General features: G+C 39.8%; 1 protein-coding gene across 2 annotated transcripts; it reads left to right on the plus strand.

Annotated features, from left to right (window-relative positions):
• Nucleotides 1-3,933: 3,933 nt before the first annotated feature.
• myo1ha (myosin IHa) lies at nt 3,934-16,496 on the plus strand. 2 transcript variants are annotated; one of them, XM_085368229.1, is made up of 32 exons: nt 3,934-3,982; nt 6,761-6,895; nt 6,976-7,091; nt 7,568-7,766; nt 7,870-7,950; nt 8,278-8,457; nt 8,562-8,660; nt 8,734-8,847; nt 8,929-9,000; nt 9,099-9,218; nt 9,297-9,364; nt 9,501-9,606; nt 9,727-9,807; nt 9,890-9,981; nt 10,517-10,611; nt 10,716-10,762; nt 11,925-12,005; nt 12,116-12,240; nt 12,275-12,427; nt 12,540-12,653; nt 12,739-12,815; nt 12,896-12,964; nt 13,040-13,124; nt 13,219-13,381; nt 14,578-14,661; nt 14,740-14,833; nt 14,914-14,969; nt 15,043-15,178; nt 15,274-15,344; nt 15,590-15,687; nt 15,780-15,879; nt 16,436-16,496. In XM_085368229.1, the coding sequence occupies exons 1-32, from the start codon at nt 3,977-3,979 to the stop codon at nt 16,460-16,462; spliced, it is 3,144 nt and encodes a 1,047-aa protein (XP_085224355.1). In that variant the 5' UTR covers nt 3,934-3,976; the 3' UTR covers nt 16,463-16,496. The 2 variants fall into 2 exon arrangements, with proteins under 2 accessions (XP_085224355.1, XP_085224354.1); XM_085368228.1 differs by lacking the exon at nt 3,934-3,982 and having other exon boundaries at nt 6,704-6,895; nt 12,116-12,221; nt 12,310-12,427.
• Nucleotides 16,497-17,007: the final 511 nt, after the last annotated feature.

A 17,007-nucleotide genomic window follows, 5' to 3' on the forward strand; every position in this document is an offset into this window, starting at 1 on the left:
TAAACCATGACAATGTATGGTTGCACTTTATACCATAGAACAATATATATGAAAGTATTAAAATTATGACCTATGAAAACATTGAAGTAAAAGTGGCTAAACACTTTTTCGGCTTTGTGGACACTTTTTCTGATGTTTTTTTTTTTTTAAATACTCACTAATGATAGTTTAGTGAGTGAAGTATTTTCAATGCGAGATACTATGAGTTTTTGGTTAGACTCTATAATACGGCTTGTGGCTAAGGCTGTAATTCCACTATAATGAAATGGAGTTCAATGTATTTTATTTGAAATTATGACGTAATTATATTTACTTTCAAATAGTTAAAGGTAGGTACACTAAAATAAGGGGGTAACAAGTCAGGTTACAGGAAACAAAGACATAATTTTACTGTAAGTAAATTTAAATAGTGCGTAATTTCTCTGTTATTTAACACTAGAACACTATAGGCCATGTTATAGAGTGGCTTAACCTTGACCATCTTCTAGGTGTTTTACAGGAAAGGAGACACTAATTAAACTGTAATTTTAAGTACAATGTAACAAAAAAAGACAATTGAATAACAGAAAATTCATAATGAATATTAAATAAAAATGTTTTAAAATAAATGCTCTTCATAATAAAGCTTTTCTGCTATATTTTCAGGAAATTACACAGATTTAAAATTACTGACAGTATAATTTGTGTCTCCTTTCCTGTGAAATACCTGCAAGTTAGGCAAGGTTAAGCCACTTTATGACATGCACCCCCAAAATATAGCATACCAGCACCAAATTACAGAGAAATTCTGCAGTAGTTAAAATGACTTACAGTGTCAGTCTAAACCTGACTTGTTACCTGCCTGTAATAGTTTACTTGCCTGTAAGTACTTGTATATAAACATATTTCTGTTGTAATTTCTAATAAAATATAATCAAATTCCATTTAATTACAGGGGTTTAACATCCTCATATTATAAAGTGTTACCAAGTTTTTAATATCAACCATCTGTTTCTTTTGGCGTGAACAGAGGAAAGGTAAAGTTGCAGTTGTTTGACAGAGTAATGGTGAATACTGGTCAATCACAGATTCCCCTGCAGCTGAGATCACACCATCTTCTTCTCTTCTACTCAGCAGGTGACTTCTCTGGACAGACTGCTGAATCCCCCGCCCGAGTCCCGCTGTCCTCGAGGATCACCTTTTTTTATTGACCTCTAGTGACCTGTGTCACCCCCAAAGCCTCTGGTCTGAGTTGAGGTCAAGCCTTTTTCATTTCCTAAAGGGCTAAAGATTGAGCAAAAGCCCTCTTGTTTTTCATAGCTGATTGAGTGCAAAAGAGCTTCATTTCCAAAAGAGCTTTTATTTAGTTTTTATGTTGCACAGCCAGTACATGATGTAACCACTGTGGATAACAGTTAGACACCCATAAGTCAAGTTTTATGAATTGCAATCAGCCCTTGTGGTGACCTTTCTAAGTGGAAACATGTAATGTGTCAAGTGTAATGCAATTAGATATCTACAGGTGCATAAAAAACGAGGAAAGAATAAGAAGTCACAATTATAATAGATAGATAATAGAGAGTTATAATGATGCTATCTATTCTGCTTGGTTTTTAAGAGAGACAAAAAACAGTAATTTGAGAAAATGCAATGCAGGGTATGAAATAACCTCACTGACCCAGAATTTTGGGACTAAAGTAATGACGGGGCCCAGTGTTCGTTACGGTGCTCTGAAAAATTAGAATAATGGACTATGGAAGAATGAGGAATCCAAAGAAAAGGATGGGGGAAGAAAGAAGGTATTTGGGGAAAGAGGAATAGGAAGACAGAGAGAGAAAGAAAAAAGAGAGGAGAACAGTGAAATGGACAGAAAATAAGAAGAAGAAGAGGAGAGAGAGAGGGGGGCAGCAGTGGTGTTATCATCAGCTCTCATTCTCAGCATGGAATCTATAATGGGAAAATCAACCTCTCTGACTCCTGTGTAATTGGATTTGCCACATCTCGTGCTGAATCAGAGCCCAGTGGGTAGCACAAAGCTTGTTAAGATTGGACAAGCATTGCTGGGCTGAGGAAAGGTGGGGCGACGGCAGAGGTAACCTTGACAACTTTTCTGTGGTGGAGAGTGAATAATTCAATATGCTGAACACTCAACTGGTCACACATTACAGCCGACTGACTGAAAGCTTTCCAAACATTAATCAGTTCATAAATGTGGTGAAACCTGAGCTTTTATCACATTTAGGTCGTCGCAGCAGAGAAAATGGACACCTGTGTTTCCTTGGAAGGGGCATGTTTTTCCAACACTGGTTACTAGGTTACAGAGATAAACCCGGTATAATTCACACCTGCTCTGGCCACATATGCAACCACTACTTTAAGGCATGACAATTCTATTTCATTTACTTAGTATTCACAGTGAATTAGAATTTCCTTTAAGTGTGGCTATCCATTACTTTCTCCCTATCCACTGTCACCAGGTGATAATTGAAAAACTTAATCCAGTTTCTTTTGTACAATTGTGCCATTTATATTTATAGTCAGGTGAGTAGCTGCAGTGTTCTTGAGATAGCAAATGTGGTCAGATGCAGAGTTAGTCTAGTTTTGTAATATATAATTTGCCCTTATAGCCTTCATTTTATTTCATTTCAACTTTTTGCTTTCAATTCATTTTAGTTTCAATACAATAAACATTACAATAAAAACAGATATTTTTGAAAGCAGACATTCAAGTGTCAATAAATATGTCTATCAAAGCCATATAAAATAAATTTAGATAAAAGATTTTTTTTTTTTTACCAAACTGACGTACACTACAACTAAGGATATTTCCTCCATGTTTTAAATGTGTTAATAATTAGTTTTTTAAGTTTAAACAATCATTTCAGTTCAAAGGTCTTTTCTTTTCTTTTTTATTGATTTTATTTAACCAAAGTGTTTTTCCACATCTAGTTTAAGTTTAGATTTGATTTTAGTTAACCGTAATAACCTTGGTTGGATGGTAATATTTTATTACAGACAAGTAATGTTGTGTTTTGGTAGTCTCCAAAACAACTGGATGAAGTGTAATTTGACTTTTATGCCACCCGGTGACCTTTGGGTTTAAACAAATGACTACCAATTGAAGTTCTCACAGGTCAGCTCATTGTTGCCCTACCGTTGTTTGTGTTGTCACTCATTTCCTGTCAGTTCAAGTCTTTCAGCTCTCCAACACAGGCAAAACAATGCAGTCATTTGAATTCTATCGTCTTTAATTAAAGGTGCTGATAATTGTTTTCACTGAGGCATAAAGTGTGTTAATTGCATTTGGGCACCAGCCTAGCAGAATTTTACAAAAGCACAATTAACACCAGCAGCTCAGGCGGTAGCTCAGTAGCAGTGGTGCTCCCCTGAGTAACATTGTTATAATGAATACTAAAGAAGTGGTGATTAGTCTGTAAACGTTCCCACCTAATCAAAGATCAGTAACCAGACCTGGAATGTGCCAGTTAGAAGAATGGGGCCTTTTTTACTGTTGGTGGTGATGTAATGGAGTTTAGATGGAGTAGTTTGGATCTTGGATCTTGTTTCTGTATTGTTATGTTACACTGAGTAGAGCAGTAGATACCCAGGTAAACGCTGAATAAGATCTCTCTGTCCCTCCACCTACCACAACATGAATGATTAACTACTCGGCCCACAGAGCCCTTTGCCTGAGCCTGGTTCAGCATGATGTGGAGAAACATATATGTGCACATACAGCATCACCAGCATAGTACTACCACAGCATGCTGCACCAGTGAGCAACTAGCTAAGGGTGTTTTTTCCTATTTACATTATAGAGTCCTGACCTTTGGTAACTAACTTTCAAGAAGCCAGTCTTTCGCTGATTACTTCAATGCAAGCAGACACAGGAGGATACACTATTTTTGTCTCACTTCAGTAGGAGGGGGGGGCCTTGTTTGACTTTGGATCCTCACTGAGTTTCTGCACCTGGCTGCAGCAATAATACAGCTTCAGAATGCAGGTTTGGCTTTTCTCTTATGCTGTAACCATTGCTGTGTGTTCTCTTCATCACAAGGAGTTTTAAAGTAACCCTGTGTGTTGTGAGTGGTGTTGAGGCCTGGCCTTTATTTCTCACAGTCACCTAAAAGCTAAGATAATCAATTCAGTGAGTTTGGAGGTAACAAGATATATTCTTCTTAGCAAAAAGGTGTAAAATATCAGTTTTCATTTCTTTTCATGAGCAAAGGGATTCATGTTAAGAGGGGTTGGTAGACAGATTTGGTAGCTTGATATTCAGCATGCAGGTCTAAAAGCGGTCTTACTCATCTCATCTAAGTCTTGCTAAATGATGGTTTGGGAGAAAAAGAGCCATTGTGAGATAAAACTGTGCTAAGCTAACAGGAAGTATTATTGTGATTTAGTGGAGCTATTCTTTACTGGATGTGAAAGTTTCAACTGCAACCCTCTTTAAAGGGGAGATAACTTTTCCCTGTAAGTTCATAAATTGTCCTAGCAGCTGCTCCCTTCCTCATCTCACCGATGAGGTCACTGTCTCAGGCACCACTGACACTCTAGACCAAGATGAGGAACCATCTCTTAATTAAAATACAATTGGTTGCGCTCTGAGGTAGCAAAGCAATTCACCTGATCTGACAGCGAGTTTAGGGATTCATTACATAATCCTTCTTTCCACTGTGCGTCAGATTGTGCCATCTATTGTTTAATTATAAGTATCTAGTTCTGTTTCTAAACTGTTCCCCCCCCCCCCCCCCTCTCTCTCCATATATATGTGGAAAAACAGAGTTACAAATAACACAAGGATGAGGGGAATGCTTTCAATAATTAGGCGCTTCTTTCAGCTCAGACTCTAAGGATTTAGCCTTTCTTGCATAGTGTCATTAGGAACGCTCCCGCTTGCTGCAGACAGCTTTCTTAAAAAGAAATACCTGCAGAACACCAAAGGAAGCCTGAATGGAAACCAGCAGACCTTTAGATTTAGTCCAAAAATCTAAAACATTAGCATTATTATCATGGCTGAATGCAATAATCCTTCTCTTGACAGGAGCTTATCTGTTCATGTTATTACTTGTAATACTGTATGGCAGATCTCTAAGTCACGCTGTCCCAGCACATTGTCTGCTTGTGCTGCCCTGAGAGAAGTTTGTTCCCATGAAAGAAGGGGGTGTCAAAGATACCCCACAGCAGCACCACTACCATCACAGTGCCAGATTGATTCTGACGTCCAAAAAAGAGTTCCTTCAATGATATTGTTCACCTGTCTCATTGGCTTAAAGTGGGTGGGTGGGAGGTGGGTGAGGGGGGCCGGGTGAGGGTTATTGGTGGGGACACGGGGTGAGGGGTATTGTTGCCGAGAGGGGTGAGAGCACTGGGGGTCGGGGGCTGACAGGTGGGAAAAAAAAACAACAACAAAAAAAAACTCCACTCTCATCTGACTAGCCTCCTCTATCCTTCTTTGAGGCCCCATATGAGCAAAGTAATGAAGTCCAAATTACAGCACAAGATTGCTAAGAACAAGCCTCTATTGTTTGGCCTCGGGGCACACTAAAGCACACTAAATGAGTGTCACAGCAAGCAGCGGGGCACAGACCGTTAGTGCACTATTTAGTCTGTCCCGTTGTCTCAAGACAGCCCCGTTTCAGAGGTTCTCAGATCAGACAAATACTGCTCCCCTCCTCCCGCACTCCTTTCGCCTTCGCCCTTCCTCTGTACAGCGAACCCCTCCCCAACTCCTCACCCCAAAGTAGGCCAAATCTCCTCTATTGTGTTTCGACTGCCTAGTGTGAAATTCACTGTGACGTTAAATGTTTTCTAATGAATAATTACTGAATGGTTATGCAGGGGGAATATGTGTAATGGATTGTAGACTGCATTTTAAAGACGTCTTTTTTGTCTCTGCTCCGTGGTATTTACAGGACAAAAACACTTGGCCTTTCTCAGAAGAAACGAGGGCCATAGGCGGAGGATAGAGGCAGGGGAGGAGAGTGGGTTGGTGGGGAAGAGAAGGAGGACTTTGTGTCAATTAGATCCAATGGATTATCTTTTTAAATGTTTTACAGAGAGAGCTGAGAATCAAAGGACTTCTGCTTCCAAAGGAGAGAGAGAGACAGAGAAAAAAAAACACAAAACCAACAAAAGCTGTGAAAACCTTTGGTCCGAGTGTTGGTGCTGCGAATGCAAAACAGATTGGTGGAATTTTTTTCCCACTACGCTTCTTAAATGTGCCGCTGTTTCGGGCTCCCCAAGTCCATTTGCACAGTGTGTTGTGTTTGGTTGGTGCGTCAGCTCAAGTGAACCATGGGCTGCCAGCCAAGGTCCCTGTGCGCCGTGTAGCGATCATTATCTTCTGTCTGTTCATCTGCACAATCACAGACCTTAGCTTCAAAGACACACAGGACCTCTGGACCTCTTGCTTCAATAGAACTAAAGGACACCATGTTTGTTCTTTTTATGGCACTTTTTTTTGTGTTGTCCTCCCGCTTGGAGCCATTAATCCAAACATTCAAACATCCAGCTGCAGTTGTCAAAACACATGACTGAAAATTCTGATATAATGTTGTATATGCACAACATGAAAATGTTACTTTTGCTCTAAACTTTGCTCATCTCATTAATATGGGGGAAAATAATAAATAAAGTAAAACTGTCCCTGTGAAGCACAGAATATGCGGCTGTGTTGCAAATTTGTTTTAGACATATACATTTTTGGAAGTAAACACTAGAAATGTCACTTTTCTTAGTGCATTCAGCTGCTATGTTGTTGCTACAACTTGTTGCACAGGGTCAGCTAGACATGGAGGGTGCCCTGACTGCCAGGGACCGTGTGGGAATCCAGGATTTTGTACTGCTGGATGAAACCACGGAAGCTGCCTTTCTGAGCAACCTCAAGAAACGCTTCAGCAAGGATCTCATCTATGTGAGTACAATTTAAACCTTACGTTCACACGTGGCATTTTCTTTGCAAAAAATTTGATGATTTTTAACTCATTCTTTTAGACTTACATTGGAACGTTGTTAGTCTCTGTCAATCCATATAAAGAGCTGGACATCTACAACAAGAAGCAGATGGATATCTACATGGGTGTCAACTTTTTTGAGCTGCCGCCCCACATGTGAGTTTGTATACACACGCTTTTTTTGGTGCACCTGTTTACACCAGTAAGTCTAAACTTCATCCTACTCCTTTTCCAGCATAAACATTGTGTAGACATGGAGATAATCACGAAAACTTGTTTTTAATTTTTCTTTTCTCTTGTTATTCTAGTTATATTTGCATATTCAAAATAAAATCAACAGCATCACTCAGTTCCTGCAAAATTGTCGGCAGCACGTCCATGATGAGAAACTCACGTTCCACCACATCTTAAATGTGCTGTATGGGATTGAGACCTGGTGACTGTGGAGGTCATTTATTGCAGTGTTTAATAAATCAGCGTGAGATGATTTGAACTATGTGACATGGTGTGTTATCCTGCTGAAAGCACCCATAAGGAAATGAGCCCACTCCTGTGTTCTTTCAACTGAAATAACTCCGAGTGCGGTTCAAAGTTTACTACTGAAATACTGTAACTGCTCTGCAACCCAACAGTTATGCCTTGGCGGATAATGCGTACCACACCATGCTGACAGAGTTCAACAATCACTTCATCCTCATCTCTGGTGAGAGCGGAGCAGGAAAAACAGAGGCCTCCAAGAAGATTTTGCAGTATTATGCCGTCAGCTGTCCAAGCACCACTCTGCTAAACACAGTCAGAGACAAAATGCTCATGTCCAACCCCGTCCTGGAGGTTTGATGGTTACTACATGCTGTAGAAGTGCATTGACATATAGTGAAGAGGGACAGATCATCAATTACTGTGAATGATTTGACTTTTTTTTTTTCCCCCACAGGCTTTTGGAAATGCCAAAACACTAAAAAATGACAACTCAAGCCGATTTGGGAAATATATGGACATCCAGTTTGACAGCCAGGTAAGGATCAGATGCTGTATTCACAGAATAGGAAAAAAACTTAGCTTACTGTTGTTTGGTTCCTAGAGTGTAGTTGGTTGTGGTGTGATTATTTTTGCTATACAAGACAAAAAAAGTTGTAGCATGAGTACAAACAACATTACATGAAGCCTGAAAAACATCAAGTTGGTTCCAGATTTATTTAATTTATGTAAAAAAACGACGACTGCTTAACAAAAGTCAACTTTACTGAAACAGAAGGAGTTTCTTAATCTGGCCACTGGACCATAGGCTGTGTTTTTTCTGCAAGTTGTAGAGCTGCTGTCTTTAGGATCATGATGCCCATAGGGGGATGCTGTTGGAGGCCATATCCTGAACTACCTGCTGGAGAAATCAAGGGTTGTGCATCAGAATCACGGGGAGAGAAACTTTCACATCTTTTATCAGCTGGTAGAGGGAGGATCAGATGACTTGCTGCATCAGCTGGGCTTGGAGAGAGGTTGCCAGCATTATAACTATCTAACACAGGTACGCATAAGTCAGTGGGCTTTGTTGTTAACATAGAATCTGATAAGAAAGTAGAACACTTTCAGAAACAGTGTTTTTTTTTCTATGTTCATTGTTTCTGACAGGGGCAGTGTCCCATTGTGCCCTCCATTAATGACAAAAACGACTGGAAAACAGTAAAAAACGCACTTCAAATCATCAGCTTTGATGAGACTGCCACCAATGTGAGTTGGATGCTGTTGCAGATGGCTTCATTCACAGCAGTCAGTCTTGCTTATAAATTATAATTTTGTGCAGCACTTGTTTGAGGTCATTGCAAGCGTTCTCCACCTGGGGAATGTGCGGTTTGACTCTGATAGTAAAGGTCACGCCCTCCTGAACAACAACACAGAGCTGCACTGGGTCTCAAATGTAAGAAAGTAGAAAATATAAATTCTTTAGCTATTCATTAAGCATATCAATAAGCTTTTTAATGTTTAGTTTTCTTCACAGCTGCTAGGAGTGGATGCACACAGACTTCAAGAGGGCCTAACATTCAGGAAGATTGAAGCCAAAAAAGATCAGGTTCACATTTGCTAAAACCTTCTTTAGTTTTAACAATAACAGACTTGTGTTTCTGTTTAAACTATAAACTCAGGTATGATGCTTTGTTACTCTAAAAGGTCCTCAGCCCTTTCACAACTGATCACGCCATCTATGCCAGAGATGCCTTAGCCAAAGCTATCTATGGGCAGACCTTCACCTGGCTGGTCAACAGGATCAACGAGTCAATGGAGAACGAAGTGACTATAAGGATGTATTTCAAATGACAAATCTCACCTGCCAGGATGTGTTTTTATACGTTTTTTCTCTTTCACTAGGACCCTTCACGAAAGACTGTTATAGGGCTTTTGGACATATATGGATTTGAGGTTTTCTACGTAAACAGGTAGGTGTAATCTTTCTGTGTTTTTTTCTTTTTAATTTCAGCTGCTTTTGCAAGCTGATAGCTGTTTTATTTACCTTATAATCTTTATGAAACCTGCAAACTTACCTTTCACCTCTTCCTTGATCCTTTCCCTCAGTTTTGAGCAGTTCTGTATAAACTATTGCAACGAGAAGCTGCAGCAGCTTTTCATCGAGCTGACACTAAAATCGGAGCAGGAAGAATATGAAGCAGAGGGCATTGAGGTAAACCCCCCTCTCCCCAGCAAACAAACAAGCAAACAGACGGACGTGCAGAAAACATATAAGCGGCTGCTTTTTTTCACGTGCTTATAACTGTGTATTTCTCATCTCTTTTTCCACCAGTGGGAGCCAGTTCAGTTCTTCAACAATAAGATCATCTGTGATCTAATCGAGGAAAAACACACAGGAATTATATCATTACTGGTGTGTATGTTCACACTGGGATGGCCATTTATAACTGTTTTAAAAATACTGCTCAAGATTATTCACAATGATTATTTTGCAGGATGAGGAGTGTCTAAGGCCAGGAGATGCCACAGATCTGACCTTCCTGGAGAGACTGGAAGAAAAGATGGGGAATCACCCCCACTTTGTCACGTGAGTAATGACCTAAAATACACACACACACACACACACACACACACACACACACACACACACACACAGTACACGAAATGAACAACATAAATAGAATTGACATTGACACTGTATGCAGCACCAGTGCTTATTTCTCTGACTCCAAGAGATCTTGAATGCTCCTGCTCTGATCCTGACTGACTCTAAGAGAAACGAACAGTCTTACGCACTGAATCAGCCCCATGCATCCCACTTATATCTATAAACAGGAGTGCTGGTTATTCCAAAGTCACAATAAAGGTTGTTTTTTGTTTTGATAATGTTGATTTGTGACTTCAAAAATAACAACATTTAGCGTAATTAAATACACTGTCTATCTACTGTACAATTCAAAGCCTTTCCTCGGCTCTAAAGTCTGACTCCTTTCATTGGTGTTCTGTTGACTGGTGGCCTGTGAGGGAGTCGACAGTGAGCCGATAGAGACGGAGGATTAGGATTCGACTATAAAGCCTCTCACTCTTCATCCCTCTGTCTCTCTCCACCTCTTTGACTCCAGGCACAAACTAGCTGACAAAATGACACGTAAGACTCTGGAGAGGGGAGATTTCCGTCTCTTGCATTATGCCGGGGAGGTCACCTACTGTGTTGTGGGTAAAGAAAACCACAGTCTCATCCCCTGTGACTCAACCATTTAAACCTTTTTGCTTTGAACTGACATCCCTAAGACACTGATATTTTTTTTTATGCTAATCTAGGTTTCCTGGACAAAAACAACGACCTACTATATAGAAACATAAAAGATGTAAGTCTACAGCTGATATTATGTCAGATAAAGACGTGTTTTAGACTTTACTGTAAATAGCAAAAGATGGGGGTATTTTCTCAGTATTTGATTAATTATGGTTAAAGTAACTGCCTAAACCTGTGTGTTAATTAGGGCTGCCACAAACGATTATTTTGATAGTCGACTAGTCACCGATTATTTTTGCGATTAGTCGACTAATCAGATCATCATCCATTGGACGTAAAACATACAGCTTATTGCACCAGCAGCATCTGCTCTAATATAACTATCATTAGCTTACAGCTTTAAGTGTTTAAGGTCTGTGCTAACTAAAAATAAAGACAAGATGATAGTTTATTAAATTTTAATGAAATTTGCAGATTGTTTCGGTGAAGTTTAATAAACTCCTTGCTATCTAAAATATAACAGGACACCAGAGTATATTCTCGAGCATCTCACACTTCTGATAATCAGCTGTCTGCTTGATGTTTATTTAGCTGTGTAAAAACTATAACTTTAATCTCAGCCAAACCGATTTACTCAGGAACAAATAAAATACTAAAAAAAAGCCAAACAATAACATTGTTAAGTTATCTAAGTGACTTATATATCATGTTTAACCTGAGTAGCGGGTTTGAAAACAATTTGCCAGGAGTCCGGTGTTCTCACGGCTCTAGTGACCTAGCCCCCGGCTCGCTATCGAGCTAGTGGGTAACAGACGTCTCCGAAAACGTCGGAGCGCTTTTGAAAATATGTGGTGTCCTGATAAACTGAGCAGATATTTGAGGTTTACACAGCTACATTCTCACCTGAAAATATGTTAAACGTTTATTTTGTGACCCAGAAAGAATAATAAGAGTAATATTAAAACTAACTAGCTGCCGCCATTGTTGGAAACTGAGCTGGGCTGCGCTATGAATTCTGGGACACAGCTTCTTCTTCTTCGGGGTTTAACGGCAGCTGGCATCCTTGTACATGCAGTGCTGCCATCTTCTGTTTCAGTCCGTTATTACACTCTTAAATCCTGCTACTTATTCCTGCGTCTTTTGGGATCTTACAAAGCTTCAACTATTAAATTAGTCGTCGACGATTTTGCTAGTCGACGTAATCGTGACTAGTCGACTAATCGTGGCAGCCCTAGTGTTAATGTGTGCTTGTGTGTCGCTCCACCTTCTCAAAGCTTATGTGTCAGTCTAAAAATGACATAGTCAAAGAGTGCTTCTCATCCATGGATCCAGACAGCAGGAGAAGACCAGAAACAGTACGTTCGCCCATGTTTGACCCTCCATATCCTTCATCCATAACATCTAACTTAACTGCTGAGGGGAGTCAGGCGGAAAGGACATTGTGACCCTTGTGTTGTGTTTGCAGGTGGTGACTCAGTTTAAGAGCAGTCTGCAGAAGCTGACAGAGATCCTTGTGGCTAAAGAGGCCTGGTACATACGCTGCCTGAAATCTAACGAGTCCAAGCAGTCAGGTACCTTAACTAACAAAAGGTAGATGTTAATGACACAGAAATGTTTGAATAAGACCAAATCAATCGTGTATTTATCGTTACATCACAGGTCAGTTTGATGAAGCACTGATCAGGCATCAGGTGAAGTACCTGGGTCTGATGGAGCACCTCAGAGTCAGACGAGCTGGTTTTGCTTACAGACGTAAATACGACGTTTTTTTGAAGAGGTATAAAGGACCGTAGAGTTTCTCAATTTCAGGGAAATTTATGTTTTAAATGTAAGCTCTAGGTGAACTGAGGGGCTTCTTTCGAGCACAGTTTGTTTGGCTCATCTTACAGATATAAACCATTGTGCCCAGCCACCTGGCCACACTGGAGAGGAGTAGCCGCCGATGGAGTGGAAGTGCTGGTTCAACATCTGGGCTACCTGCCAGATGAGTACAAAATGGGACGGTGAGGAAGTCTTTCTCGTTACCTCAACAAATCCAGCTTATGCGAGGAATCACAAAAGTACAAGTTGCTGATTTGTTTATTGCAGGACCAAAATTTTCATCCGTCACCCCAGGACACTGTTCGCCACAGAGGATGCTTATGAGAAATGCAAACATGAACTGGGTGAGTGTCAACTGCCTTAGACCTTCAGTCATCCCGTCTCACAATCAAGCTGATTTATATTTTTTGCTCTGGATTTGCAGCAACACGCATCCAGGCAAAATACAAAGGCTACAGGGCAAAGGGAGAATACAGAAAACAGAAAGAAGCTGGTAAATGTCACAACATCCAGAATGATAGAAACAGTTTTTGTTAGCAATAAAAATGTCTATTTTTAATCTCCTCAGCCACTAAGATTGAATCTTGTTGGAGAGGAACACAGGCTAGGAAGGAGAAGGAGAAGAGAGCCTGGGCGGTAAAAGTCATCAAGAAGTAAGTAAAACACGTAAATATCAAAAATAAAAAAAGCCCCCATCAGTGTCTCTGTTACATTTGAACTGATCCTGTTCTTTGCCACACATTTCAGATTTATCAAAGGCTACATGACCAGAGGGCAGGCAAAAAACACAGATAACTCAGAGTACCTGGCCTTCGTGAGGCAAAATTACCTGAACAGACTTAGAGACAACCTGCCAAAGACCGTTTTGGATAAAACCCCCTGGCTAACTCCACCAGCTGTGCTCACAGAGGTGCTATAAGTCATATAACAATGAAACAGAGAAACAAAATCAAGCAACTGTTTCTAATACTAATGCATTCATAACTGTGGTCCTTTTTAATTTTTCACACTGTATTTGAATCAAGTAAACATTGAGTTACATAACAAAAAATGTCACAAGTATTTTATAGAATGAGATATGTGTGTCTTATATGTTCCTATAATTTTCTGTATTTATTTCCATGTGAGAATGCACTCAGTGGTCACTTTATTAGATACATCTTGCTTGCCCTGTTGCCTTTGAAACTGCCTTCATCATGGCACAGATTCAAAAATTTCTCTGAGATTTTGGTCCAGTCTGAGATGATCTTTCAGGAGATTGGTACATGTTGGTCATAAAGGGATGGGCATGATCAGCAACAACAATAAGATGATTAGCTCTGTCTGACGGACCCAAAGTTGCCCACACCATGACGCCACCACCAGCCCGAACTGTTGATACGAGGCAAAATGGATCCACGCTTTCATGTTGTTTATGCAAATTTCTTTATGTGAAAGTAGCGTCAGAAATTTAGGTTAATCAGAACATGCAGCTTTTTGTCAGTTTTTATTGTCTAATGTTTAACACCGATGAATACTGCCACCTCAGCTTTCTGTTCTTAGCTGACTGGGTGGCACCCACTGCGGACTTCTGCTGCTTTAACCCAACTGCTTTAAGATTTGATATGTTGTGCATATCTTGATTGTAACAAGTGGTTATTTGGGTTACTGTTGCCTTCCTATCCGCTCGAAGCAGTCTGGTCATTTTCCTCTGACCTCTAGTATCAATGAGACATTTTCACCCAGAGAACTGCCACCCACTGGATATTTTCTCTTTTTCTGGTCATTCTCTGTAAACCCTATGGATGTTATTAACAAAATCCCAGTAGATCATCAGTTTCTGAAATGCTCATACGCCAGGTTACACTGAAACACACTTAAATCATCTTCCTCCCTCACTGTCATGCTCAGTTTGAACTTCAGCAGATAGTCTTCACCGTGTCTGCATGACTAAATGCATTGAGTTGTATAAGGTGCACTTAATAAAGTGGCCAGTGAGTGTATGCTCTTTTTTATTTCCACATAGCAATATATAGTAATAACGACTAATCAACTTAAATGCAAAACTGACTGAATACAGCTTTTATCTTGACTTTGTGGTGAAGAACTGATTTCGTTCTTCATTAGACATCAGAGATGCTGCGTAAGCTTCACTACCGTCTTATGGTGCGGAAATATGTGCGAGGAATCACACCGCAGAAGAAAGCACAGGTAAGCCACATTAAAGGGCAGTCTTGTTCTCTTTGTAGTCATCACAGTTAAATTTTCCATTCCTTTTTGCCCCTTCAGTTCGAAATGAAGCTGATCACCAGCTCCGTCTTCAAGGGGAAAAAGGACAGTTATCCACAGAGTGTTGCCCATCCATTTGCGGACACCAGAATCAGTAAATATCAGACACCCTCACACAATGCCTGTTCATTTTAGAACCATCATTCATATGTCATTTAACATCTCACTTAATAGGCGAGGAAGACATAAACACAAGGGTCATCCAGATGATTCGCAACGAGCGTATAAAGGTAATAAAATGTCTGTATACTTCTATGGGCAGTTCACACCAAAGATGCACTGATATATGCTGTGTTTCTGCAGTACTGCGTTCCAGTAATTAAGTATGACAGGAATGGCTTCAAACCGAGGCAGCGACAGCTCATCCTCACCCAGACAGCTGTCTATGTGGTAGAGGAAGCCAAGATCAAGCAGAGAGTGCTGTACACCTCTCTCAAAGGTCAGACCAGTGTGCTAATATATATTTTATTAGCCATCAGATATCTTCATTCTCAAATGTGGGGCTACATGCTTCTATTATTTGACTCACTGCAGAGATTTCTGTCAGTAACTTGACTGACAGCACCATTGTATTCCACATAACACGTGAAGAACCTAAACAAAAGGTATGCAAATGTATGGATCAAGCTTGCCTTTTTTTTGTTTTGTTTTTGCTAATGGTGAGACCAATGAAGTTTATTTGTAGCTTAAATGACATGATTAGATATGGTGGAACAAGTTAAAACATAGAATGGCTTTTGCTCTGCTGATAATGCAGAGTAACTAAAATGAAGGAGGAACATGCATGTAGTGAAAATTTTGAAAGATTTTCAGGTGGATGATTCTAACACAACTTGTCTGGCTGTTTCAGGGGGATCTGGTAGTACAGTGCGACCATTTATTTGAGCTTTTGACCAAACTCTGTGTCATTGCTAACAAACAAAATGCCATCAAGGTGGTTCAGGGCAGGTGAGCCTGAGTTTTGAAATTTAGAGATCTAATGTGAAATGCACATTGAGCTAAACTGCTTGTGTATGCATTGTGTTTGCATTAATTCACAGCATCAACTTTGAAATCCAGGCTGGAAAAGGAGGAGCAGTGGACTTTAGCACTGGGCCTGAGCCTATGGTATACAAGGCCAAGAATGGTCACCTGATGGTGGTGAGTTGGGCCTTATCTCTTTTATCTCATGTTTCTCTGCAGATTGGCTACCTTTTTTTTTCAGATTATATTTGAACATTTATTATTTGTTTTAAAATCCTTAAATGCTCAGTCCTAGCTTGCCAAAATCCTGCACTTTTGTGTCACAGCCAGATCAGTTTGCTCATGTGTCAAAAAACTCTTAATGGTTCCTAAATCCATATTTACAAAAGGTGCTTGTACCATGTATTTTCTAAGGTTTGGAACAGACTCGCCTTAAGTGTTAGATTGTCCCATTTTAGTCCATGTTTATCCCCTAACATGACTTTTAATCAAGCTTAGGTTTAGACTCATTTATATTGTCGCTGTTTTATACTGTCCTTTTTCTTATTTCATCCACTTTTGTGTTTCCTACAAGTTATACAGCACCTTAGTTAGTATTTGCTGCTTTCGATTGTATCTCTATACATAAACTTGACATGGAAACTCAACGACCAGATGTGCCATTTTAAGTCTTCAATTAAGGGCTACAATGAAGTTACAAATGCTGACACAGCATCATTGTTTGCTACTGCAGGTTGCCACTCGGGCAAGGACACGGTAACGTGTGAGGCTGAGGAGGAGACACATAAGACGCCTCTGCATATTTCATCAAGAGACCACTAAGGAGATGATCACCATGTCTGCAGAAAACACATCTGCCCAGAAAGAGATGAACCTGAGGAATCTTGGATGAGGTTGTTTGCTGGACAGAATTTCACACTAGTCATAATTAAAATTTCTTCACTTCATTATTAAGAAAAGAAAGAAGATGTTATCATTTCACAATTGTTTGTGTCTGAAGAACACTTAAAATGACAAAACTCTTAAGGTACCAAAAACTGATGCAATTCTAATTTTGAACAATGAAGCCATATGTATAATAAATTTGTACGTTCACTGATGTTGTAAATTAAAAGCAGCACAAAAGAATGTCTGTAGAAATTTATTTGTGATAAAGTGTGTATAAATATAAAACATACATTTATGTTTACTTCTGTACAGCAGACCTACAAGTACTGTGATTGTTAGACATATAACAACTTAAACTAGTGTGCAAACGGTACATTCTGTGATGAATGCGATGATGGAAGACAGGTCTAATTTCTA

Source organism: Diplotaxodon limnothrissa, linkage group LG12, assembly GCF_057381915.1.
Source record: "Diplotaxodon limnothrissa isolate DT_005_m linkage group LG12, D_limnothrissa_male_GT1.1, whole genome shotgun sequence".
Taxonomy (NCBI): domain Eukaryota; kingdom Metazoa; phylum Chordata; class Actinopteri; order Cichliformes; family Cichlidae; genus Diplotaxodon; species Diplotaxodon limnothrissa.

Coding starts and splice junctions, on each gene's coding strand:
- myo1ha (XM_085368229.1), top strand. Junction 9,607..9,726: donor ATGAAGCAGAGGGCATTGAG/GTAAACCCCCCT, acceptor TTTTTCCACCAG/TGGGAGCCAGTTCAGTTCTT. Junction 12,965..13,039: donor CAGAAAACAGAAAGAAGCTG/GTAAATGTCACA, acceptor TAATCTCCTCAG/CCACTAAGATTGAATCTTGT.